Source organism: Corvus cornix, chromosome 8 (assembly GCF_000738735.6).
Source record: "Corvus cornix cornix isolate S_Up_H32 chromosome 8, ASM73873v5, whole genome shotgun sequence".
NCBI lineage: Eukaryota > Metazoa > Chordata > Aves > Passeriformes > Corvidae > Corvus > Corvus cornix.
The window spans coordinates 24,821,925-24,847,738 of NC_046338.1; the positions used below are offsets into that span (position 1 = coordinate 24,821,925).

Genomic DNA, 25,814 nt, shown 5'->3' on the forward strand with positions numbered 1-25,814 from the left:
TTTATTAGTGGCTTAGAGGATTTTTAGAATGTGGCTGATATATGTTTCATCAAAGGCATTTAACTCCAATAGAGAAAGCTTCCTTTTAAGATAGAACTTCTCAGGCTATTCCTCTAAATTTAAAAACACCTGTTTTGGACAGAAGAATTTTAATTAACTGTAATGTATAAAATGCCAGCAAGGAATCTGATCTCCTGGTTTTGTTTGGTTTTCTGACACTGAGCAGTATAGATCAGCAGCCAGGTACTGTTTGCCTAATTTTTTCCTGGAATAGGTGCAGCCTTTTTAGGTTGATAGATGACAACAAATTTCTAATATCTCTAGCTCAATGCATCAAAGAAGTGACTCAGAATTAATGGCAAGTTTCAAAAGTTTTATGCAATTTTGGCTTGCCACTGAATTAAACAACTTTGCAGTTCTAAGTGCATTTAATGCCACTGTTGGCTGCCTGAAATTTGTAATTCCTTGATTCCTCTGTTTGTAACCTACCAAACTTACAAGCAGCCTGCTGTTAGTCTCTGCAGGGTAAGTAGCAGAAGTAGCTCCTGCTCAGCCTGCAATGTGATATATCCTCCTTGTTTGTCAGAAATCTGTCAGTCCAGATACCAGAGGGTAACCTGGCTGATCCTGGAACAACTGAGCACTGGGCAGGTGATGGGCCTCAGCCAAAGAGAGCTAAGGTAAGGAGCTCCAAGACTTAAATACTATCTGAAACTGCTAGTGGGACAAACATCTGCTTTAACTTCCCTTGCTCAAAACCTCCCTTGGCCTAGGGATTTGTAATGTACTATTAATGGTATCTGAGGAGCAAATCCTCAGGTTAACACTGCCACCACAGGCTGGTGGAGAAAGTAGAGAAAGTACCTTCTGTTCCACTGTCCCCTCCCTACTGCAGCAAAAGGGACAAGAAGGTTAATGTAATGTCTTGCAGTTCAGGCCTGATAATGTACGGTGGAGGTATGAAAGCTGAGAATGCCAAGCAGAAGCAAATGGAGAGCACCATTAGCTTAAAAGAAAACAAAACCCCCTAAAATAACAAGAAAGCAAACAAAATACCAAAACACAACAAACATCCCCACCCAAACTCCAAGAAACTGCCAAAACTAAGAACACCCTGAGGACTTTCAGTATCTTTGGCCACTTGATGGGTGTTTTGAAGCAACTGCTTGTTTCCTGTGCCCAGGCTGAGGACCAGGCCTTGCTGCCAGGTGATGAGCAGATAGACCAGCGCCAGTGGACACAGCAACACCTGGAGGCAGCAGACGTCTGCGGGAGCACCTCACTCGCCCTCACACCCCCTCAGGCAGATCAAGAAGTGGATGTTCTGGATGTCAATGTCAGAGGGCCAGGTCAGTACTCAAGAGTGTCTGTGTGTCCTGCCAGTCACCCACCAACCCCCACTGTCTCCAATGGCTGGGGCTGCTAATGTTCAAAATTAAATGGAGTGTGCAGGAGCACCAGCAGAAATGTTATGGTGCTCAAGGAAAGCACAGGGTGCACTCCAGAAAAGAAAGCTGGAAAGGTTAAACCATGGTCTGTAGCACATGGAATATCATGTAGCCAGGAGAGAAAGAGTTCGCTTAGCAAACACCTGTAAAATCTCATTTATAACAGTGTGTACCTAAGCGATATTGTCAGAAATTCTGAATGCATAATCCTGCTGGAAATAACCCCCAGTTTCTCCAGCAGGATCACTGCAGAGATCTATGCCAGACTTCTCTAACTTAGCACATTTTATGAGGTGTCTGTTGTCAGTTGTGGAAGCAACTGATCGCCTTTTCCTGAATAAGATGACTTTTTGGCAGACAGTCTGCCCTCATTAGCAGCATGTGAGGTGTCTGTCATGGAACAGAGCAGCAATGCAGCTCTGTTGTTTCTGTTGTTCATGAATTTTTTTATTCCTTGATTTATATCTTCAGCTTATGGTGATGAACTCATTGAATTCAAAACTGAACTGTGGACTTTGAAGGTTTCTTTAACATGCAGACAGGCTTGCTCTCCCTCAGTCCCAAATGACTAGATGCCCTGGGAACCGTCTCCTGCTTTTTATGAGTGTAGTACTAAAGCTGTATAAGCTGGTAAGGGACTGGGTGGGTCATCTGGTAATAACTGGTCTCTGGGTTCTGAGAGGAGACAGTTGACCAAGAACTTTATTCTGGTTGGAAGAGCTGCAAACATGGCTCTTGTTCATATGCAGAGAGGTGATGCTGATGATATTGCTGTGGTTCCTTTTTTTATTGAGTTTTGTGGGAATATTTCCATGCAGTATAAGGATGACTGGATCCATTCTCTCAGTTCCTTTCTATTGTCTTTTCTGCTCATTGACCCGTTAGCTCTCCTAAATGCAAAGAGAAGGAGGGATTTCTGTGTAACGAGTGTGAGAACATAAACCATCAGTTTCTGCCAAATTTAAGCTTTTCTTTATTTCCCCTATTGAATCTTCTAGTTGTGTGGCAGGGTAAAAGCTTTCCAAGTACAGGCAGTAATGTTTTTAAGACTCCAGACTGCTTATTTTCATGTTCACTCAAAGCTTTGTCCAACAATAGCAATGAAATAATACTGACCTGTGAGTAGTTTTCCTGCCATCCAGATACAATTGTGAAGCTTGCAGCAAGCTGCTCTAAGTTATTTCTCTCTGTGGCATCAGAAGCAAGCAGCTGTCAGGACCAGAAATAATTTTAAAAGTCTGAGAGATGTTGGAATAACAGGTTAGTAAGAAGGGGTAGGATTCCTCACAGTTAATGTGGCTGTTTCTCTGCCCTGGCCACCCTCACTTTTGCAGGCAGATAGAAAAAATGGGCCCTTCTGAGAGGTAGTTCCCCTGTGTCCCAAGAAGTCTGAGAACTGGAGAGTTCACACCCCAGTAATGCTTTGCTGCCCCTAATTAATTACAAAGGGTGTTCAGGCTGACTGACTTGAGTGCGGGTGTCTGGGCTGGAGCCATCTGAAACTGGGTGAGTTAGATCCTGGCTGCAGGTGCAGATTGAACAGTAGAGATCTCTTCTAGAGAGAGGAGAAACACCTCAGTATACCAAGGGTTTGTTCCCTCTCTTAACCCAGCACCTTCTGCAGCCTCTCAAATTTAGAGGGATCCAGGAGCTCCAGTGTCCTCCAGAAGCATTGCCTAGAGATTTTGCCTGTGGGTTCCTTACATCCCAGCTTTCAGTACATTGTGCCTGACCTTCAGGTGTACCTGTCTGGTGAACTCCTGACTTTGCTATCTCACTCTGCATTTTACATGTACTCAGGGGCTGCCCTACTGAAAGACAGCAAACAGAAGAGTTTTCATAAAATGCTGCCACCACCTTTGTCTCCCCATGCTATTCTTTTACTGTGTCCCCCAGAGCACTGAGGACATTCTTTTCTCCAGAGTTATTGTGAGTGTGTAACCAGGGAAATGCAATTATAGGCATAACTGGTAACACCACCTATAATTAAAATTGATTAACTGTCCCTATTATATGCCCCCTTTTTTTTTTTCAATTACTAAAACTTCATTGGTTTAGACTGGAATTTTCCATGCTGGGTGTCTGCCTCCAGCTGGATGTTTTTGGGTTCTTTTCCAGCTCTTTGAGAGAACAAGCTGGAAGGAGGAAAAAAGACATTGTGTCCACAGCTTTTTTTTCTCTAGTAGTCCATCAAGCACTTAATTGTGACTGTATAGCTGGATGTGCTTTTGCTAGCCTCATAAAACCAGCCGTGTGTGGCTAACTTGCAAGGCTCTTAAAAGAGCTGCACGTACCTGAGAAACTTTGTGGAGGGGGTGGCAGCTAATTATTCCAAGGATTTAATGCTGTGCTATAGCTGTGTCCCTGTGGAGCAGCTAGGCATGATTGTCCAGGACAACTGCAGTGATTGAGCAAGACCTATCCTGCAAATGGTTTTTCCCAGAGCTGTGGTGCTGGAGGAAAGGAAAGCTCCTTTCTGTGCTCTGTCTCTCTGCTCTTTGTCTTGTGGCAGTACGGAGGAGACCACAGCCTGACTGGAATACTGAGGAGTGTTCATTTGGGACAAGGGAGCAGAGCCAGCAGTGGGAGGGAGAAGCACAAAAGGAGGTATAGCTTTGGAGAGCAGGAGAGAGGGTCTATAGACAGGACTGGATCTTGGAACTGAACCCGGGCCCAACGTCAACACTTCACTGCCGTCCAACAAATCCTGGGAAAGGAGCCGGGTGGAAGGCTGTGTGTCCTGGGGTGGTGAGCCACTAGGAGGAGCGTGCGTGCTGCTGGAGCCCGGGCAGAGCCTGCTCCTCGCTGTGCCCCGGCTGGAGCCGTAGATTTCTAGAAAGTTTTGGAACTGTCCTAAAGCAGAGAGCCAGGAAGGCTCAGTGATCAGAAGCTGGGAAATGGGAGCAGGGCATTAGAGCTCTGTGTGTTACTTTCAATAGGAGATACCACCTTGTTTATGTGCACAGAACCTCATTATGTGTGGTGCACTGTGACTGGGAGCTGTGCAGGCAGAGAAGCCGTTGTTTGTCCCCTGCTTGCCCATGGGATAAATCAGATACTTGCTGAAAAGATTGTCTTGTAAGTCTGCTAGTAAGCTCCAGTGGAGTGATTAGCACAGAGTGTGGTTCACTTCTGCTGCCATCTCAGTCTCTCTTACGTTCCAGGTGCCTCTGAAGGGTGTGCAGTAAAGCAGTAAAATCAGTAAGGAAGCATCAGTGTCTACAGCTGCAGTCTTTGGGTTTTAGCGAACATCACGTAACATTCAGAGGCTGCTGAAACTGAAGCACTTGGCATTTTTATGGATTGCTGAAAATACGTGGAGATGTTTTAAATCTTAATTATCCTGCATCAAGGAGGGTATTAACAAGGGTGAAAAATCAGCAGCGTGAGGTGGTCTTCCTGCACTGTTCTCTCTGATCAGCAGAGAGGGAGATTCATCCAAGGGAGATAAGTTAAATTAGAGGTTTGGAGGAGCCTTTCTCTGTCCACTGACAATGCAGGGAACCTGGTTGGACAAGTGTGACTAGCCTTTGTGGACATCGCATCAGTGTGAGCCCATCACTAGAGGCTTGAGGAGAGTAAGACCAGTATCTCCTACAGTACTCAGACTGTGTGAGAGTATTCATCCTGGGACATTTGTCAACTTTGAGTGCTTGACTGTCACAACTTCAGGGTCCTTCTCATGATAATCTTGCTGTAGATAGGAAGGCTTTTGTCTGCATTTCACTTCAGGTTAATATCCAAAGTGAATGTCACCAATGTCACCAATAATCAGTGGCTAGTTGCTCAGCAATTTTTCCTTCAACTGTTTCTTTTCCCCAGGGATGTGATTAGAACATCTATATGAACAGTTACACTTAGTTGTCAGACAACTTTGATTTTTATAGACCTTGCTTCTATTTTGGAATTCATCTAGCCTTTACTTTTTGTGGAAGTTTTCCACTTCAGCAGCGAAGGTTTTTTTGTCCTACAATGATCTTAGTCTTTAGAGGAATATCTTAAGTTTTTTTGGGGTTGCAGTAGGTACTAATGTCCTACTAGGATGGAAAACAACTCGCTAACTCTGTTGGGCTTTAAGAAAAGAGAACAGGTCTGGGTTAAAGCAACTGGAGGGATTGTCTGTAGCTGTAGGTGCTCAACGGGGAGGGATTGTGGGAAGGTTTCCATGCCTTTGCTTCACTGCCAGGTTACTGTATCACCATCTTCCCCACTGCAGATGGATGCACTCCGCTGATGTTGGCATCTCTGCGTGCGGGCGGCTCCGACATCAGCGAGGATGACGAGGACGGGGAAGACTCCTCAGCAAACATCATCACAGATTTGATCTACCAGGGAGCCAACCTGCAGGCACAGACAGACCGCACTGGGGAGATGGCTCTGCACCTGGCAGCCCGTTACTCCAGAGCTGACGCTGCCAAGAGGCTCCTGGATGCCGGGGCGGATGCCAATGCTCGGGACAACATGGGACGGACGCCCCTGCACGCAGCCGTGGCTGCTGACGCCCAGGGGGTCTTCCAGGTATGGCCATTGGACAGCTCTGGGCTCTGTATTTATAGGAGCCTGTCCAAGCTATGCTCTGTTCACTCACAACCCCGCTCTCGTGCCTTCCACAGTGCAGTGGCCAGGAAGAGCTATTTTACATCCAGTTTCCTCGGGTATTCATAGCTTGAAGAACTCAGCATACATAAATCATCTAGCATGTATTTATTTGGTCTGTTTGCCCCTGTCACCTGTTTTCTGGGTCCTTGCATTTCAGTGCTCAGGCTGCTTTGTCATTGTAAAATTTCTCTTGAGATTCTGCCAAATCCTCAGTTTTGGTCTGTAGTTGTATTGAAAAAAAATCTGTCTTCCCCTGTTGTCCAGATCCTGATCCGTAACAGAGTGACAGACTTGGATGCTCGGATGAACGATGGGACGACCCCATTAATTCTGGCTGCACGTCTGGCTGTGGAAGGGATGGTGGCTGAGCTCATTAATTGCCAGGCTGATGTGAATGCCGTAGACGACCATGGTAATGTGGACACCATGTACCAGGCTGGGCAAATATTTGGCCTGGTGTGAGCAGGGAGGGGTGGGTTCTGCTCTCCCAGAGTGGGGGCTGTTAATGAATTCTGTAGCTAAATCACACACTGGGCTCTCCTGCAAAGTCCCCCAACAGTAATGAACAACTGGCTGCTGCACAGTGGCTTGGTTAAACAATCCTGGAGGAGAAGCAAAATAACTCCTTGGTTTGTTACTGAAGTTGTTGGGTTTTCCCTGCAGGTAAATCTGCTCTTCACTGGGCTGCTGCTGTCAACAACGTGGAAGCAACACTAGTACTGCTGAAAAATGGAGCCAACAGAGACATGCAGGATAACAAGGTACAGTGTGGGGGTGCTCAGCAAGCCTGTGCTTCCTAACTCAAAGCATCTCTTCGCTGTTAGTACTGAACTAAGTTCAGATTTTCTCAACTGGGTGCTCAGTGCAGGTCTTCCAAAGCCAGACTGTGAGTTCTCCCTATGTGCTCAATGTCTTACAGGGTTTCTGATACCTGAGAGCAGTTCCCTTCCTTGTTTGGCCAAGTGCTGGGCATCAATGCTGTCCTGCTTTCCTGGCAGGGAAGGAATGCAGTACATAGTCAGTGGTGTGTGAGAGCAGCAGGTGAAGTGCTGCTGGTGTCAAACAGCTGGATTTCAGTTAGCAGAGAGAAAGGTATCTGGCAGCACAGCAGCAATTGTGTCCTGTCATGTTTCCAGGGATCTCAGTGCAGGGTGGATATGGGGGACAAGCCCCTCTGTTTGACTGTCTGCATTGTGCACATGTTCTGTAGCTTCACTATTAGTTCTTGTTGTGTCTTAGTCCCTGATTTCTCTCCCCTGACTAAAGTTTCTTCTTTGGATTATTATGTATTGCTCTGTGGATTTTAAAGCTAATGATGCCATGATGATTTTTTGCCTTTTCTTTTATACCCCTTTATATACCTTTTTATAGCTTTTGTATTCTTAGTGTTTTTTAGCCTACATTCTTAGACTTATTTGTCAAGCTAAGAGACATTTTAGAAGCTTCGTAGTTAGGGATCAGTGTGCCCCAGACCCCAAGGTCCTCTCCAGAACACATTTTGTAAACTAAGATAGAACCATCCAGGGGAGGGTTCCTTGGGGAGGGGGGGGCTCATTGAAGCCTCTCATTGGGGAATCTTTGATAGGTATGCTAATTAGTAAGACCTATAATGAAATACCCGATCTTTTGGGGGGGGGGGGTTGCGGGGTGCATTTTGGCACATTCCACCTGGATGTGGTGCACCTAAGGTTCCTTGAAATAAATACAGAGGTAAAATCCCTTCTTCCCTTCTAGCTGTGTTTGATTCTTGATTTTAAGACCAGGAAAAGGCATCTCTACCAACAAGCTGCAGTTCCTCACTGGGCTGTTTTAGCCTTTTGTACCTTTCCTTTAAAGGGAGCAATGGGAGAAAGGCACCAAGTGCTTTCATGGTTCCTCCAAGCATCCAGGGCACAATAGTGCCCTTCCTGCTGAGATAGTTCAGCCTGTGCTCCACTGATGTGTATGAAATTATCTGTAATCTGCCTTTTTCAGTGGGCACTTCTCAGGGTGGATGGGCCTTGGAGACTGTTAATGTGACACTGCATTCAACAGTGCTTCCCAGGCTGCCACAACAAAAGGGGCTGTGAGCTGTACCTCAGTCCCCCCACACCGAAGCTGCTAAACTATTTTACTCTCTGTTTTTCCAGGAGGAGACTCCACTCTTCCTCGCTGCTCGGGAAGGCAGTTTCGAAGCCGCAAAAATCTTGCTGGACCATTTTGCCAACCGAGACATCACGGACCACATGGACCGGCTGCCCCGGGATGTGGCCCAGGACCGGATGCACCACGACATCGTGCAGCTCCTCAATGAGTACAATGTGGCCCACAGCCCCGCCGGGCACCCCGGGGCCATGCTGAACTCTGCCCTCTCCCCAGTCATCTGTGGCCCCAACAGGTCCTTCCTCAACCTGAAACACGCTTCACTAAGCAAGAAGTCGCGGAAACCGAATGCCAAAGGCATGCCCACCAGCCTCACCAAAGATGCAAAGAGGAGAAGGAAGAAGTCCCTCAGCGAGGGGAAAGGGCAGTTTTCGGAGAGCTCAGTGACCCTGTCACCGGTGGATTCCCTGGAATCGCCCCATGCTTTTGCATCTGAACCAACCTCTTCTCCTGTGATGCCCTCACCAGGGGTGCTGCACTCGTCGCCCAGCTCGCTGCTGACCGCTCCATCGGTGCAGGCTGCGCACACCATGTCCTTCTCCAACCTCCACGAGATGCAGCCCTTGGGACGTGGGTCCAGCACGGTGCTCCCATCTGTCAGCCAGCTGCTCTCTCAGCACAGAACCACCCCTCCCAACAGTGGGCTTGGCAGGCTCCGGCCAGGCAACGTCTCCACTGAGTGGATGAACCGCATGGAGGTGAACGAGTCCCAGTACAACGAGATGTTTGGCATGGTGCCCCAGGTGATGCATGCTCACCCCAGTGTTTCTCAGCAGAGCGGCTTGGTTCAAGCAGACGCAAAGCACCTGGGGGTGTCCAGGGAGTCTTTGCCACCCATCATGACTTTCCAGCTGGTTCCCAAGGGCAGCATAAACCAGCAAGCACTGCCACAGCAGGCCCAGTCAAACTGCGCTCAGAACATGGCTGGCCCTCTTAGCTCCATGTACCAGATCCCAGATCTAGCCCAGATGCCCAGCGCCTCGTTCTCCATGGCTGCCATCCCTCAGCAGGATGGGCAGGTGGCTCAAACGGTCCTCCCGGCCTACCACCAGTTCCAGAGCTCGATGGGGAAGTACCCCACGCCTCCCTCCCAGCACAGCTGCTACTCCTCGGCCACAGAACGGACTCCTAGCCACAACCGGCACTTACAAGGGGAGCACCCGTACCTGACTCCGTCGCCCGAATCTCCAGATCAGTGGTCAAGCTCTTCCCCACACTCTGCCTCTGACTGGTCTGATGTGGCAACCAGTCCCAGTAACAACCAGCGCGGGCCAGCGGCCGCTCACATGACAGAGCAGCAGCGGAACAACATGCAGGTGTACGCCTGAAGGCTGCCCAAGGTGCAGCCCGACTAAAGCGGACTCCAGAACTCATGAAGGTCTTCCAGGATGGAAATGAAGAACCATTTTAGTATCCAAGAGTCTTAATGAGCCCAGGATGTTCTTTTGTTGGAGGGACTGTGGTCGCTGTAGACTTGTATGCTTTTATGCTAAACAGAGAACTGTAGAAGCTGGTGATGGAGAAGACCAGCTGGGTCACTTCTAACCAACTCCCACGCACCTTGGATGTGACTGCTGTCTGCACTGGATTCTCCAGTCTGCTTTTAAACATGTTCCACCGTTGCTTTGGGGAGACAGCTCTTCAGCTTAATACATCTTGTGGTCATTTCTCCAGAAATTTAGCCAAAACCAGCTTTGTATCCTTATTTTGTTACTCCTTCTGTTACCCACGTAACCTCTCTCTGAAGCACCTTCTACTAGTTCTCCTCAAGTTCAAGTTGCCTTGTCTTGACACAGCTCAGAGCTGCACTCACATTCCTAGACCCTCTCCTTCCCTCGTCCACTCTTGCTCAGCAAGCGAGACGGACCTCCCAAAACCACCTGCAGGTTAAGTGACACCTCCTGTCACACAGCTTCACCCTTCCCTCTTCAAGAGTCTTTGTCTTATAGAGACCCACTAACACCCCTTAGTGTTCTCACTGCCTGCTCCCCAGGTATTATGAGATTATATATACATATAGTCTTTTTAGGTTGTTTGTTTTGTTATTTGCCCTCCTGAAAACGCTGGTCTGACCTGGTCTTCCTGCCACGGTGGCCCATGGGCACATCTCTCCAGTGTTGTGTGTCTCTTCCCTGAGACGCCCCTGACCATTTTGACACACTACCCTCCCCGTGCCCCCATCCTGCCAGGAGTGTCCATGACTGCCTTCGTGGGCTCCCATGCCAGAAGAGATGCACTGCAACTGATACAGGCCTTTTGGGAAGCTCTTGGGATGAGCACGAGTGTTTCAAAAACTGGTAACACAAGCTCCCAGCGTTCTTGCACAGTAGTCCCCTCCCCTCCATCCAAGGGTGGCTGTGTGTCCTGTCCTCCAGATACCATATGCTGCCTCTTTATGGTAGTATCAAGAAGTGTCAAACATGTGGTTACATGTTTGCTGTGTGTGTCCTTCTGCGTCAGGAATGACATCCAGCCCTTTGGAAAGTGTCCCTTTTGCTCCAGCCCTGGGTCGGAGCTGCCTTGTCTTCCCCTCCCAGTGCGTGGAGGCTGCAGCACTGACTGACGAGCGGGCTTCCAGCAGCAGGAGCAGTGTGCCAGAAGCCAGGAGCTGGGCTGTGGCAGCAGACCAAATAGCCGGGAAACCATTGCCTCCTGCAGTTTGGTTCACAGGTTTGGGGCTGCCCTCTGCTCTCAGCTTCAGCCTGTGTTGAGATTTCCCAGCCGAGGTGCCCCACGTGCTCTGTGGGACAGCAGGGCTGTTCGTCCTGCGGCTCTCCCGATAGTTTTGGAGGTTGTGGAAGCCAGCTGTCACTGACCTTAGACAAACAGCCGCTCTTTCTGCTTTGTCCACAAGAGTAGCGCTTCTCTGAAGGGCTCCAGACCAGCCAGCAGCTGAAGTGAACATTCGTGGGGATGGTTTGCTCCTACCTCTTCAGGGGAACGCTGCAGACACGTCTTCCAAAGAGCTCGGGACTGTCGGCTGCTGCCAAAGGACTGAGGGCTGCTCCTCTCCGAGCAGGCCATCCAACACCCTACCGTGTACAGTATTGTCTCTGGTGTTTCTTTCCATTCTCATCAAGAGTCAAAGTTGCTTTCTTTTTTTTTTTTCCAATTCCACTCTATGGTACATGAAGGCAGGGCCTCAGGAGGAGCTGGTTCCCGGGGCCGTCACTTTGGGCTGAAGTTTTTAATTCTGTGTGAAGTTACTGCTTTTCACGGCGCACACAGCGTTCCCCAGCACGCTCGCTGCAGCGTGGCCTCTGAAGTTTAGCTGCAGCCGACTCAGACCTCCAGGAAGGGGCCTGCAGCCTCCTGGGGGTCTGTCCAGGTACACGTTTCACTGCGAATAATGAAGTGTTGCTACATCTATGCTGAAGAAACAAAGAGCTTTTGCTCGTTAGCCCCAAATAACCAAGTGCCTTTTTATATATGTGGCTACCTTTTACAAGATGAGTGCTTTCTGTGGAATGAAGCCGGTTCCGTGCCTGGCCTGTTAATACAATGGCCCTCTGCCTTTCTTCTCTTTTTTTTTTTTTTTTTTTATTTTTTTAACTACTTGTAAAGATAATATCTCCTTAAGGTGGTATTTTATCTCATAAGTTGTAGAGTAACCATTCACACAGCAGCATTTTCCTATATTAATAATGGAAAATATTTGCTTATTTTTTACATTTTTTATAAAAGTCTTTTATGAAAATAGTTGCTGCCAAATGTATAAGCAATTTTTATCCCCAGAATAAAAAGTATGTGCCCAGTGTCTGTGTGCTGCTATTTTCATTTGTTTTCCTGGCTACTGTGGCACAGCCACCAGATTATAAATTAATCAGTGGTGCTGATTAATGAACCAGCACCACATGAACCCCACCACTTAGCTCCACCCAAGGGAGCTGGAAGCAGCCTGGTGTGTGTGTAGCAGATGGATTTTGGGTCTCTTAGTTATCTGAAGGAAGCAGTAACTGGCAGCCAAGCATCTGGGCATACTGGGAAGGATGGGGAGGACTGGGATGGGCCCTTTCTTAGGCACTTTGGGTAAGAGTTCTTGCTTGCCCGTGGGAGCCAGGGAAGGGCTGGGGCATTTGTGTGGCTGTTAGAAAGGTGGTAAGCAAGGGTGGGTCGGGCAGTGGTCAGTGGATCTGTGGATTCGCTTGCTCTCTCAGGTCCTGCGTGCTTCCCTTGGCTGTTTCTGTCCTTCCAGCAGGGAAGAACACCCTCATCCCTGGAGCTGAGGCTGCCCCCCTGGCTTTGTCTCAGCAGTTGACGCATAGAATCCCTGAGGTAGAAACAGCCCCCTAAGATCATAGAGTCCAACCTTTAACCTGGCGCTGCTGTGTTCACCACTAAACCATGTCCCCAAATGCCACATACAGATGGGTTTTGAACATTACAGGGATGGTGACTCCACTACTTTCTGGGCAGTCTGATCCAATGCCTGACTGCCCTTTCATCGACAAAATTTTCCTTTGTATCCTCTCCAAACCTCCTGTGGTGCAACTTGAACCCATTTCCTCTCATTCTGTTGCTTCTTACCTGGGAGAAGAGACCAACCCCCACCCGTTGTCTACAGCCTCCTTTCAGGTTGTTGAAGAGAGTGATAAGGTCCCCCCTGAGCCTCCATTTCTCCAGACTAAGAGCATGGAGTGATCTTGCAATCTCTGAAACAGGGAATCACCACTCCTCTGTACTGGCCTCAAGCTTGACGAGTTTGACTTGAGCAGTCAGAAAACAAACTGTCAGTAGCTGCCATGCTGTATTGGGAGCACGGAGGTGCCACTGGAGCCTTGGGCTCCACTGGTGCTCACGTGGCTGTTTTCCAGCTCTCACTATGGATTTGGATGGAGCCAGTAATTGAATTACGATGCCAAGCTGGGCTAAAGCTGCTGGGGGTATTTTAAGGGTTTAATATTCAAACAGTGCAGCTCCTTTATCTCCTGGTAGAGCCAGCTGGGTGAGTCCAAACCTCCGCGAGGCATTCATCCATGTTCTCCCACAGCTTGCACATCTGTGCCAAAGTTTAGCAAGCTCTGCCAAGCCCCTGGCACAGCTGCATTGAGTTTACCGGTGCTCAGGCTGAGACTTGAAGCTGTGTCTGCTCGGGACTGCTCATGCCTCTTCCCCAGCCTGGGATGGCCAGGGGCTTGTGGGAACTTGCTGTGTTGCATCCAAATGGAACCATCCAGGCAGGGAGCTGCGGCATCCCTTATCTAACTGAGGAGCAGTGGAGGAGCCTCAGGCTCTTTTGGGGAACTTTTTCACAGTTTTTCATAAATCAGGGGTGGAGTCCTGTTTTCTGGGGAGTTGCTGTTTGCAGGGTTCCCCTATTGATCAGGGCAGGTGATGTGTGGCAGGTGTTGTTTCTTTCAGAAGTGATAGCAGACAGCAGCTGTGTTTCGACATGAGAAGGTTTTACCCCTTGGATCCCAGAGAGTGCCTAGCAAGCAGCAGCAGCTCTATCCCAGAAGGACAGGGGTCTGATCCTCCTCCGTCCCCGGGGCAGAAGCCAGACCTGCCTCTGCATGCCGGCATGGAGCTGCTCCCTGTGGGTGTAGCAGCGTTCACTGGCTACATGTTTCAGCAAATGCTGCCACAGAGGAGATCCCATGGGAGATCCGTGGGGTGTACATGGCTTGAGCCTGACAGCAAGCTCTCCATGTGGGGAGAAGCAGGGCTCAGCCCTGGCTCTGGATCTTCTGCAGGTTGCTGCCTCCTGGGTCACACTAGTGCTGGTGAACACCAGGCTCTAAAGGGCAGCTCCTCTCCTCCCCACTGGCCTGCACCAAGGGTTTTGGGGGGAAGGAGAGCCAGCCATTGGCTGGAGCTGGCAGTGGCAGGAGCTGGCAGCTTTGCGGGAGCCACGGGGCAGGCGGCAGGATGATCTTTCAAAGCCGCTTTGGTCCATCAGGAACCAGCGAAGTGACTCTCCAGAGCAGCGTGGTGGCAGCAGGAACGTGGAGAACTCCAGCTGCCTCCCAGAGGTGCAGAGGACACCCCGGGGCAAGAAGCAAGGACCATGGCAGAGAAGGCTGTGCCAGACCTTGCCGAAGGTCTCCAGCTGCTGGGGCCAGGGGCTCATCTCTGTGGCTCCATGCCGGCAGCCGCCTCCCCGGGCCGGGGCTGCAGGGACCCGCCTGGGGCAGGGGCAGTGGGGGGCTGCTGCTGCGGGGACTTGCCCCTTCCTCCAGGAGGGACACGAAGTGACGAAGCCCTGCGTCACGCCGGGCCTGAGGGCTGGGGCACCCTCCCCGCTCTGATGGCACCGCCAGCCCCCGGCTGCAGGCTGTTCCCACATCCCGGCGTCCCGCATCCTGCTCGCAAACATCCCCCGGCAGTTCAAACAAGGGCGGTGTGTGAGTGACGCATGGCAGAGCCGGGCAGGGCGCGGGGCCCGGCCGGGTGCCATCCCTTGGTTGGGGACAGGGGCAGTGCCAGGGGGTTGGACCCACGGCCCGGCCACTGGCCGCAGGGATGCTTTGGCCGGGATCGGGGGATCAGCCCCGGGGCTCATCCTCGCCAGCCCCCGGGCAATCCAGGGATGGCCCAGCGGGCATCTCTGCCAGGTGCCAGGCTGCTCTGGGCTGGAAGATTATATCTGTATCGCGGGAGCAATTAATGATAATTGCAGGGGGTTTATTGACCAACTAGGACAGGTTCTTCCTGTCTGTTTCTGGAGATACGTTAAATACAAACAGAGTGGAGAGCTGGGCGATTTTCCAGCAAAGTGGGGGGGATGGAGGGAGGTCAGCAGTAACATTTTTATGGTGAGAATCACCTGAGTTGGGCAAACACAGGTGCTGATGAGTACCAGGCTATAAAGGGCAGCTCCTCTCCTCTCCCGGTGACCCGCGACAAGCCGCTATTCCTCACCATCTCCGGACAACAGGTGAGGAAGAGGCAGCTGGGGCCTCGGGCTGCTCAGAGCTGGCTGGCAGGCGAACAGGAGCTGGTCCCTCTCCCTGGTAGCTGCCGGGGGAGCTGAGCTCTGTCCTCGCTGGATGGGGCAGGCTGTGATGATGCATTTTTCAGCCCTGCGTTGACTTTTGTCTCTGCTTCTTTGAGGGGAAGACGAGCTGAGTCTGCAAACCGGCCCCAGTGTCCAGGGATTAGCCCAGATAAAGGGGAACTGCGCTGATGCGGCCGATTTGCCTCCCCAGCCTGGGCAGCGCTACGAGCTCAGGGCGTGAAAACGCCGCCGTGCACGCAGTCCCTGCAGCCCCACCGGCCCCGGCTCCGCCTGTGCCATTGCCGCTGCTGCACCACAGCAGGGATGGGGTCCCCCGACCCGTGTCTGCGATAGCACTCTCCCCTTGTCCCCACAGAGCAGCTTGGCTCTCCCAGATGCCTCCTGCCGAATCTGGGACTGATGGGGCCAGGACAATCTGCTGCCAGTGTGGGCTGGGAACTCCAAGCCATGCCTGGGCCGTGGGGTGCGGGCATGGGGCAGTGACCTGTGCCAGGGAGCGGAGAGGGAGGCACAGCCTGTAATCTCCTGCAGGCAGCTCAGAGGGGCTAGGCTCAGCCCACAGCGGGGCAGGTTTGCACTCTCTGGGCACAGGTGGCATCCCCTGTCCCCAAAGCACCTCGTGTGACCCTCCCGAGCCTTTACAGGGAGCAAGGAGGATGGCGGCAGCGGCCAGACTCGCCCTCCTGCTGCTGGGCTGCGTGGGGCTCCTGCACGGAGTCGGTGAGTGCCACGGCTCGGGGGCAGCTGCTTCTGTAGTGGGGCCAGGAGGGAGCCACGCTCCTCTCCAGGCTGCGATGCTGGCTGTCCCTCATCCCTGCTCTCCCCAAACAGATGGCAGGTACATAAACTACTGCCCCGACGGCTGGTCCTACTATGGGCTAAGCTGCTTCAAGTACTTCTCTGAGCCCCGGACCTGGGACGAGGCTGAGGTAAGCCCACCGGGGTACACAGGTGGACAGGGACCTCCCCATCTCCCTGAGGAGCCCTGGCACTGACAGCTCTCCCCGCAGAGGCAGTGCCAGGATGTCAAGAAAGGCGCCCACCTGGCCTGGGTGGAGGACGCCTACGAGGGACTCATCCTGGCGAGAGCCATCTCCTACTACCAGCGCGCGCAGCCCGTATGGATTGGACTCCAAAAGAGTAAAGAGGTGAGGTGTGGGCGGCAGGGGTGATGGGGGGCTGGGGGACAGAAGGGCCATGCCTCTGAACCCCACTCTCCCTGCACAGAGCCAGGCCTGGCAGTGGACAAGTGGGAATAACTACAGTGTCGCCACTGGGATGCCTGGGAACGGTGCCCGAGGGGGGAGATGCGCCGTGCTGACCCACCAGAGCGGTGAGTGCCCGGTCTGTGCATCCACCTCCAGTGCCTGGGCTCGGCCGGCATTCCCCCGCCTCCCTCCTCCTCCAGGTCCCATCCCCTTGGAGGGCTGCGGTGGGCACAGCTGGTGCCCGTCCTGCCGTGGCCCCCGCCAACCCCGCCTGTCTCTCCTGCAGGCTTCTCTACGTGGTCCAGTGCCGACTGCTCCCGGAAGCATCACTACGTCTGCAAGTTCTACCCCTTTCACTGAGCACTGCCCCTGGCCCGTGGAGGACCCCGCGCCGGCGATGTCCCTCCCGTGCCACCTCTGTCTCTGTCCCCACAATTCCTATAAATACATCTATAAAAAAAGAAGCATGCAAGTGCTGTGTGAGCTTGGTGCTGGTGCAAAGCCCTGGGCTGGTCCGCGAGAGAGAGAGACAGGCTCTGCCACGGCTCCCTGAGCTTCCCAGCTTCCAGGGGCTTCAGCGCTGCCGGTGCTGGCAGAGATGTTTGGGGATGAGTCCCCAGGAGCTGCGGGGCCAGTGGCTCTCCTGGCTGTGCACTCGTGTTTGCTCATACCAGCCCTCGGGTGCCAAATACAGCAGGTGTCCCTGGGGAGCAGGTGGGGGGACAGGAGTGTCTCCAGGATGGGGATGGTCCATGGAGATCTGGAGCACAGATGTGGGTGGGGATGGGGGAGCTGTGACGGGTCTGCAGGCATGGGGACTGGTGGTCTCCCATGTGCAGACAGCTCCACAGGGATCTGGGGGCTGCAACACTGCTCCACGGCCATGCTGACAGCAGCACTGGGACCAAAGGTCTCTTTTGTGTCACTGTTATGTTGCCACAGGCATCACGTGGCTGTTTGCTCTGCGGCTTTGAAGATGGCTCTGCCCCCACCGAGCTCATGGGGTTCTACCCCGCCAGAGCTGCGGCACGTGTCAGACGTGGACTGCGTCCCGGGCAGCACGGATGGTGCCGGCACCAAAGCCTGGCCGCCCTCTGCTCCCTCCCCAGGACCGCGGGGGCAGCCGGGGAGGCCACACAGCGCCGTGCTCACTGCGCGGTGACCACGGCTGTGCCGGTGAGCCTGGCACCGGAGCTGCCACTGCCCCAGGGCAGCCGGGGCTGCGGGACGGCCCGTCTGCTGCTTCAGCTCCGTGTCCCCAGGCTTTGGGGCACAAGACGGAGACATCTCGCAAGCTCCCCCCTCCGAAGCTCCACTGCCCCTGTCGTGTTGGCTGGCGCTCGGTGACCTTTGAGCGCCAGGGTCCGGCAGGCTGATAAAGGCCGAGAGGGCTGTGCCGAGCTGCCCACGCAGTTTATAAAAGCACTACGCAAGGCTCATCCCGCTGTCCATCTGTCCGGTCGGCCGTCCCTTCGTCCGTGCAGTGGCCAGGGCGAAGATGTTGCGCTTGGTCGGGCGCGCCGCACGCTGCTGGGGGGCGAGGCGGGCACCGCCGGGGCCAGAGCCGGCGCCCCGGGGCGCCCAGCATCCCACGGCTTGGCAGAGGGCATGGTGAGCATCCACATGGATCCCCAGGGGGGGCTGGAGACATAACCAGGGTAGGGGTGGGGAGCTGGCTGAGCTCTTACACCTTGCTGAAGAAGCAGAGCCTCTCCCTCTTCCCCGCAGCACTGCCAGGCACAGGGAACTAGCAGGGATTTGGGGTGCTCCCAGCCTGGGCTGCTCGCTGGTGGCATCTCCCCAGGGCCACCCTCTGTCCCCAAAACTGCCATGGGATTGTTGCCACTCCCTCTGTCCCACAGCCTCTCCAGTGCCGCTGGGACAGGTGCCTGGCCCAAGGACGTGGGCATCCTGGCCCTGGAGGTGTACTTCCCTGCCCAGTACGTGGATCAGGAGGAGCTGGAGCGGTTTGATGGAGTGGAGGCCGGCAAGTACACACGGGGCCTGGGCCAGAAGCAGATGGGCTTCTGCGCTGCCCACGAGGACATCAACTCCCTGTGCCTGACGGTGGTGCAGCGGCTGGTGGAGCGCGGGCGCCTCTCCTGGGATGCCATCGGCCGCCTGGAGGTGGGCACCGAAACCGTAATCGACAAGTCCAAGGCTGTCAAGACCGTCCTCATGCAACTTTTCCATGACTCTGGCAACACTGACGTGGAGGGCATCGACACCACCAACGCCTGCTATGGGGGAACGGCGTCGCTCTTCAACGCAGCCTCCTGGGTGGAGTCCAGTGCCTGGGATGGTGAGTGCAGGCAGGGACCATGCCGTGGGGCTGGATGCTGGATGGGTGCCATGGGACAGGGGAAGGAGACAGGAGGTGGCCTGAAATCCAGAGTTACTCCCACTTCAAAGGGAGTCACTGCACCCTTCAGGCTCTCCATCACCCCTGTTTCTTTCCCGTCTTGGTGTGACACCTGGCAGCGTGGAGATGGGAACACACCATCTCCATGAGGGCCATGGGATGGAGGCTTCCACCCACTGATGGCCCTGCCAGTCCCTCTGTCCTCCCTCAGGTCGCTATGCTGTGGTGGTGTGTGGGGACATTGCTGTCTACGCCACGGGGAACGCACGGCCCACGGGAGGTGCCGGAGCCATTGCCATGCTGGTGGGACCCAATGCCCCGCTGGTGCTGGAGAGAGGTTGGTGTCATGGGACCCTGGGGATAGCAAGCTGGTGGGTGCTGTCCCTGGGGTCCATACATCCACGTCCCAGCCCCAGGCAGAGCTGCTCAGCTCCAGAAGTGCTGGCTCTGCCAGACCCTGCTGGGTACTCCAGGGTGCTGGCTAGCCACATCCCTGTGGGCACCATGGAGTGACTCAGGGAGGCTGCTGGATTCCAGGGGTGGCATGGCAGACACCACCCCTGGGTGTTTGCCACTGGGCTGGGACGTCCCAATGCTCTCTGACAGCTGGCTCTTCCCGTGCCTCCAGGCCTGCGCGGAACCCACATGGAGCACGCCTACGACTTCTACAAGCCAAATCTGTCCTCTGAGTACCCGGTGGTGGATGGGCAGCTCTCCATCCAGTGCTACCTGCGGGCGCTGGACCGCTGCTACGGCGTGTACCGACGGAAGGCAGAGACCCAGTGGAAGCAGGGTAAGTGGCAGCAGCCCCGAGGTGCCCATCGCAGCCCCCTGGATACTGATGGCCCCATGTTGCCTCCCAGATGGCATCCAGAGGCCCTTCACCCTCGATGACTTCAAGTACATCATCTTCCACTCGCCCTTCTGCAAGCTGGTGCAGAAGTCTGTGGGGCGGCTGCTGCTGAACGACTTCTTGGCCTCCCCCAACCCTGACACAGCTTCTGGCCTCTACAAGGGGCTGCAGTCCTTCCGGTGGGTCCCTGTGCCATGTCCCCCATCCCTCAGCCCAGCCAGGGATGTGCTGGTCTGGGGTTTGAGCTGGTCTCTCTCTGGGTAGCGGTGTGAAGCTGGAGGACACCTACAGCAGCAAGGAGGTGGAGAAGGCATTCCAGGCAGCCAGCCAGGACATCTTCAACCAGAAGACCAAGCCCTCCCTGCTCCTCTCTTCCCGCAATGGCAACATGTACACACCATCCATGTATGGCTGCCTGGCCTCCCTCCTGTCCCAGTGAGTCCCCCAAAATGCTGGCTTGGGGAGAGGGAGGAGGTCATTTTGGGGAGGGCACTCCCTGGCTGGATAGAGGGCCAGAACTCATCTCCCAGCACTCATCTCCCCTGCCTCAACAGTGACCTGATGATTTCATTGCACACAACCCCCAGCATGGATGCATCCTGCTCCATGCCATCTCCCCGCCAGTCTTTTCTTCCCAACTTGCTGGAGCTGGGCCAGTGCATAAAGCTCTTCTGTCACCACCAGGAGGATGAAAACCCCTGTTGTTGTGCCCAGTAGAATGAGTGACCCCATGGGAAAGGAGCCATGGGAACAGACAGGCTCTGAGGGGAACAAAAGCCTCGTCCTGGGGCTCCCTGGCACCACCACACTCCAGGGCCACATTCCCTTTGAAATGTGTCCCTGAGGCCCAAGGATCAGCCTGCCTGCAAAGGAGGCAGCCCCCTACACTACCCCTACATCCCTGTATCCCCATCACCCCAAATCTCCTCTAACTCCCTAACCTCTCGCTGCAGGTGCTCAGCACGGGACCTGGCTGGCTCCCGGATCGGTGCCTTCTCCTACGGCTCGGGACTGGCGGCCAGCATGTTCTCCTTCCGCGTCTCGCAGGATGCAGCCCCGGGTGAGCCCCAGGGGGGTGAGGGACTGGGAAGGGAGGGCAGCGTGGGGCTGTGGGGCCAGGGCTGCCAGCGGTGCCATCTCACACGCGGGGTGCCCGTTGCCAGGCTCACCCCTGGACAAGCTGGTCTCCAGCCTGGCTGACCTGCCTGCTCGCCTGGATGCCCGCAAGCGCGTGGCCCCACAGGACTTCGCAGAGATCATGAAAAAACGGGAGGAAACGCATCACTTGGGTGAGTGGGGTTGGGGGGATGTGACCCTGCCCTGCTGGGACCCCACAACACCCCTGAGCATCACTGGCCTCTCTGACCCTGCAGCTGACCACGCTCCCCACGGCTCCCAGGCAGATCTCTTCCCTGGAACCTGGTACCTGACACGGGTGGATTCCAAGTACCGCCGCGAATATGCCAGGAAGCCCATCTAGAGTGGGACCACCAGAGTGGTGAGCCCTGCGGAGGGGGATGATCTCTTTCCCATTGTCATCCCTGTTCATCCCTGCAACCGGGGCTGGCCTCTGTGGGAAACTTCACTTTGGATGGCTGGGGAATGGCCAGCAGTCACTCAGGCCCCAGAGCTGTTGGAGAGGGTGGCATCTTCTGCAAACACCTGGGCAGTGCAGGGGAATAAAGGTGTGGATGGGAGGGGGCAGCAGCCCAGCTCTGGCTCCTGGTCTTGAGTGGTCTCCTCCTGCCCCAAGTCCCTCCGTCTTAACAATCGTCTGGATCGCAGCCACTTACAGGTTTTATTTCATGGTCACCTACCCTGTTAGACATGGGAGTATGCCCTGACATTTTGGGGGAGCCAAGTAAACCCCAACCTCCCAGTCTCCAGTTTCGGGGGGCAAGATGGCATTTTCCCCATGATGTCATAAATTGACACACCCTCATGGCAAAATTTGTGGGCAGGAGGGCACAGGTGACGCAGGTACTCACGGGAGGGCTCATCCCCCTTGCAGTGCTGCTCTCTGGGCCATGTCCCAGCACGGGTGGCCAGACAGGACCTTGGCAGCCACAGAGACCTTTGCACCCTTCAGCAAACAGCAGCAGGGTCAGGAAGCAGCAGGGGCAGGAGGGAGGGGGTTTGGGGTTGAGGACAAAGGACCGCACAGACAAGGCACCACATGCTCTCTCCTTCTAGACCCTTTATTGAATGTGGGGCCACCCCAAACCCAGTGTGGGTGTCAGGGATGGCCATGTGCAATGCTTCCTCAGCTGGGGGAGGGTCCAGATGCTGCGGCCATGGGGAGAGTCCTTGTCAGCAGTCGGGGTCTACAGCAGGTGGAGCTGGAAGACTTCTGTGACACATGGCTTCAGCTCGCTGAGGTTGGACAGGGGGGCTGAGAGCCCCACGATGCTCCACTGCTCCCCTGCCACTGAGCTGGAGCTGTGGTAGGACAGGAGCTGGGCCCCTGCCTTGCTCAGCAGCCCTGGAGAGGAGGACAGGAATTAGGGACCACAGGCTGCCCCACTGCCCCAACACCCAGCAGGGAGCTGAGCCTCTGCTCACCCCAACACCCTCAGAGGCCCATGATGCCATTTCTTCCCCCACCCCAAGTCCTTTGCTCCATATCACACAACCCCCTGCCCAAACTCCCCATCTCTCCAGGCAACATCTGCTGCAGCAGGGGCTCAGCTCTAGGTCGGACATGGGGGTTCCCCAGGCTGTCCCTACAGCTCAGGGCTGCCACAGGGACTCACCGGTCAGCGTGGCCAGAGCACTGGGATCAGAGGCTTTGGCTCTGTAGAGGAGGAGAGGGCTGGACAGCGGGGCTGGCTGCTTGAAGGTGGCCCCATTGATCTGCCGCAGGACCGGGGTGCTGCCCTGCACCGTCCCCGTCACCTGGTGTGGGGTGCCCTGCAGGGACACTTGCACCAGACCAGTGCTGCTGTCGGGCTCGGGGGCCACATCACTGTGGGTGGTTGTGACCTGCCAGAGAGATGCGGCCACTCAGTGCCCAGGTCCTGCGTGAGGCTGGGGATGGGGAAGGAATGTCCTTGGAGGCACCCCAGGGAACATCCAGCCTGAGTGCTGCATTAGCAGCCCGGTAGGGTGCCCCCAGGCTCATGCTGCTTGGTGGGGAAAGTGCACCGGAGCCCGGGTGTCCACGCACCTTCAGCCCAGCCTCCTGGGCCAGCAGTGTGGCATTCACCAGGGTCACCTCCTGTGTCCCTCCAGCCAGCATGCCCGCGGCCACAGCAGGCGTCAGGTAGCTCCCAGCCTCTTTCAGGGGTGTCCCTGGGGTGCAGGGAGGAGGCATAGATGAGCCAGCAGCAGAAAGGTCAGGCCCGCCTGGAGCTGGTCCTTCCTCTCACCCAATCCATCCTCTCATCCATCCCTGCACACCCCTGGGCTCCAATCCCACCATCAACCACCTTTCTGTCCATTTGTTCTCCTGCCTCCCCATGGGGGTCCCCACACCCAGGCTCACCTAGGGTGCAGACCTGCACGCTACCCTGCACTTGCTTGCCCACTGTGCGCAGCACTGTGCCCAGGGCCCTGGCCAGGGCGATCCAGGGCTTGGTCTGGGGTGCAAAAGCCTTGCTGAGAGCCTGCCCATTAACCTGTGGGAGAGAGTGAACAGTGAGAGCCTGCCAGGGATCACACATGGAGCATTGCTCGCAATGCACCCATGGGTTACAGCTAGGGGGACTGAGGCCCAGAGGTCAGGTGCTGCAGGGGGACTCACTACACCAGTCAGCCCCTTCCCCGTGGCCATGTCCACGATCTGCATGGCGATTTCCTTGCCACAGCGGCTCTGTGCCTCCCAAGTGCTGGCACCCAGGTGTGGGCAGGAGATGACGTTGGGGTGGTTCACCAGGTCACGGTCCTTTGGGGGCTCCTGCAGACACAATTCCATCCTGCCATCAGCTCCCAGCATCCACCTGGGAGCTCAGAGCAGGGGGGATTTACCCCATCTCCTTTGCAAGGAAAGAAGCTGAGAAGGGCTGTTGCTGATCCCAATCCCACAGAGTTTGCCAGGCTGCCCTGCCCTAGTTTGGGCAAAACTAAGGTGATGCTGAGGGGGTCCCAACAGCCCCACTCACCTGTGTGAAGACATCGAGGGCAGCTCCGCCGCACTGCCCTGACTGCAGCGCCCGCAGCAGCGCGCCCTCGTCCACGATGCCACCGCGGGCACAGTTGACCACCTGCACGCCACGGCGGCACTTGGCAAAGGTGCTGTCATTCAGGAGCCCTGCAGAAGGAGGGCTATGAGCAGCTGGGGGCTGCCCCAGCTCTCCCCAAACCTCCCTGTGATTGTGCCCACTCCATACCTGTGGTGGAGGGCAGCAGTGGCGTGTGCACCGTGATGAAGTCACAGCGGGGCCAGATCTGCTCTAGAGGCAGCTGCTCCACACCAAAGGTGGCTGAGACATCAGGGGTGATAATGGGGTCGTAGCCTATGGTCTGAGGCAGAGCGGGCACTCGGTCTTACAGCCTGGCATGGTGGCTCTGGCCAGGTCAGAGAGGTCCATGCTCCCCATCACTCCTCCCTGCCCTATCTTCTTACCTTCATGCCAAACGCCTGCATGCGGGTGGCCACCTCCCTGCCGATGCGTCCCAGCCCCAGCACGGCCAGCGTCTTCCCATTCAGCTCCATGCCCATGTACTGGGAAGCACAGGGAGAGTGAGTGAGCACACCCCACATGGGCACCCACCACCCAGAGGTGCTTCACCTGCCTCCTACCTTCTTACGGTCCCACTTGCCCTCCTTCATGGAGGCAGCTGCCTGTGGGATCTGCCTAAAAAGGAGGCTGGGGTCAGTGTGGGGCAGGGGGCTGTAGGGCACACCTCTGTCCGCATCCTGCCTTGTGCTCACCTGGCCAGGCACAGGATCATCCCACAGGTGAGCTCGGCGGCGCTGAGGCTGTTCCCAGTGGGTGTGCTGGGGATGGAGAGTGGTGTCAGTGGTGTGTCTGACAGGGCTCTGTGCCCCGTGAGGATGGAGATACACAGGGTGGTGCCAGAGGTGCCATGGGTGGGGAGGGCGCCCTATTGAAGCCTCCCCTGCCTCCCCAGGATCACAGACACGGACGTCCCCACACTCCTGCTCTTACTTCATGACCAGGACGCCCTTCCTGGTGGCTGCCTCTACGTCCACATTATCCACGCCAGTGCCAGCTCTGCCCACCACCTTCAGCCTCTCTGCCGCCTCCAGCACCTCGGCCGTGACTTTGGTGGCCGAGCGGACGATGAGCCCATCGCAGTCCTAAGGGGTGACAGACACAACGAGTGGGACCAGGGCCGGGGCCGGTGGTCCCGGCTGGGTCACGGGATGGGGACAGCCACTGCCGGGGTCCGGGATCTGCCGTGCGAAACCGGCCGGGCTCTTGCATCAGACAGGAGGCGGGGACCGGCCGAGAGGGTCCGCTGCCACCTGGGACCGCCGGCCTGCAGCTGTGCCCACCCACCCACGCACCCACCCACGCGTGGGTGCAGCCCTGCCTCACCCGGATCTCCCGCAGCAGCTCCTCCTTGCTCAGGCCGGGCTTCTCCTGCACCCGGAGCCCGCCGGCCTGCAGGATCTCCCGGCAGCAGGGGTCCAGGCTGTCGCTGATCAGCACTTTCTGCAGCTTGCCCAGTGCCATGGCGGGAGCGGGCCCGACGGGACGGGGATGGACGGCACGGGACGGGGGTGCCGGCTCTCTCCGCACGCCGCCGAGAGGCTGCTGCTGCCCCTCCGCCGCGCTAAAAGAGCTGCGAGCGGTGCACGTTTTTCGGGCTCATTGGGTCCCGTCCCCATGATCCCACCTCCTTCCCTTCCCCTCCCCGCCCCAGCCCGCCCGGTTCCCCCCTCATCCCCCCGCCCCCGGGAGGAGGGAGGGAGGAGGCGGGGGTTGCGGGGCCGGGGCTGGGCCGGGGCCCTCAGCAGCCCCAGAGAAAAGGAAGGGGGTGCCCCACCAGGACCCCGTTGGTCGGGGAGCCACGAAACCGGGGGGAGCGTGTCCCGACCCTGCGCACCGCGTCCGTGCCTCAGTTTCCCCGTCCCGCATATCACAGCTCAGCAAGGCAGGAGGGGGACGGCAGTGGCAGCCACAAAGCTGGGGGTGCCGCTGGCAGGAAGCAACCCGACCCCAGCCCATGGCGAGCCCAGCCATGCCTTCCCCAGCTCGCCCAGGAATGGGGGTTCCCCAGACCCCACAGCTCAGAAGTGAGGCAGAGCCATGGCCCCTGCCTACCCCCGACTTTT

The 25,814-nt window shown here is 55.7% G+C and overlaps 4 protein-coding genes across 5 annotated transcripts in view; 3 read left to right on the forward strand and 1 right to left on the reverse strand.

The window, feature by feature from the left end:
- Positions 1–11,946, forward strand: part of NOTCH2 (notch receptor 2) — an 83,106-nt gene extending 71,160 nt beyond the window's left edge. The window contains exons 28-33 of one of the 2 annotated variants that reach the window (XM_039555697.1): positions 587–680; positions 1,184–1,349; positions 5,665–5,966; positions 6,312–6,459; positions 6,711–6,808; positions 8,177–11,946. In XM_039555697.1, the coding sequence (XP_039411631.1) occupies positions 587–680; positions 1,184–1,349; positions 5,665–5,966; positions 6,312–6,459; positions 6,711–6,808; positions 8,177–9,517 (2,149 nt within the window). In that variant the 3' untranslated portion in view covers positions 9,518–11,946. The remainder of the gene's footprint in view (positions 1–586; positions 681–1,183; positions 1,350–5,664; positions 5,967–6,311; positions 6,460–6,710; positions 6,809–8,176) is intronic. The other variant, XM_010409315.4, reaches the window with a different exon arrangement.
- A 1,662-nt stretch (positions 11,947–13,608) lies between these two features.
- On the forward strand, positions 13,609–16,810 carry REG4 (regenerating family member 4). Its single transcript, XM_039555655.1, has 6 exons — positions 13,609–15,066; positions 15,792–15,867; positions 15,979–16,076; positions 16,158–16,295; positions 16,375–16,480; positions 16,642–16,810. The coding sequence occupies exons 2-6, from the start codon at positions 15,804–15,806 to the stop codon at positions 16,713–16,715; spliced, it is 480 nt and encodes a 159-aa protein (XP_039411589.1). The 5' UTR covers positions 13,609–15,066; positions 15,792–15,803; the 3' UTR covers positions 16,716–16,810.
- Positions 16,811–17,772: 962 nt separating this feature from the next.
- Positions 17,773–21,288, forward strand: HMGCS2 (3-hydroxy-3-methylglutaryl-CoA synthase 2). Its single transcript, XM_010409317.3, has 9 exons — positions 17,773–17,966; positions 18,218–18,657; positions 18,929–19,054; positions 19,346–19,510; positions 19,581–19,749; positions 19,835–20,005; positions 20,524–20,630; positions 20,734–20,859; positions 20,944–21,288. The coding sequence occupies exons 1-9, from the start codon at positions 17,854–17,856 to the stop codon at positions 21,048–21,050; spliced, it is 1,524 nt and encodes a 507-aa protein (XP_010407619.1). The 5' UTR covers positions 17,773–17,853; the 3' UTR covers positions 21,051–21,288.
- A 459-nt stretch (positions 21,289–21,747) lies between these two features.
- On the reverse strand, positions 21,748–25,329 carry PHGDH (phosphoglycerate dehydrogenase). Its single transcript, XM_039556442.1, has 12 exons — positions 25,075–25,329; positions 24,682–24,833; positions 24,444–24,509; positions 24,312–24,366; positions 24,135–24,233; positions 23,899–24,031; positions 23,671–23,819; positions 23,313–23,465; positions 23,055–23,187; positions 22,737–22,861; positions 22,324–22,552; positions 21,748–22,052 (listed from the first exon to the last, which is right to left on the reverse strand). The coding sequence occupies exons 1-12, from the start codon at positions 25,210–25,212 to the stop codon at positions 21,895–21,897; spliced, it is 1,590 nt and encodes a 529-aa protein (XP_039412376.1). The 5' UTR covers positions 25,213–25,329; the 3' UTR covers positions 21,748–21,894.
- Positions 25,330–25,814: the final 485 nt, after the last annotated feature.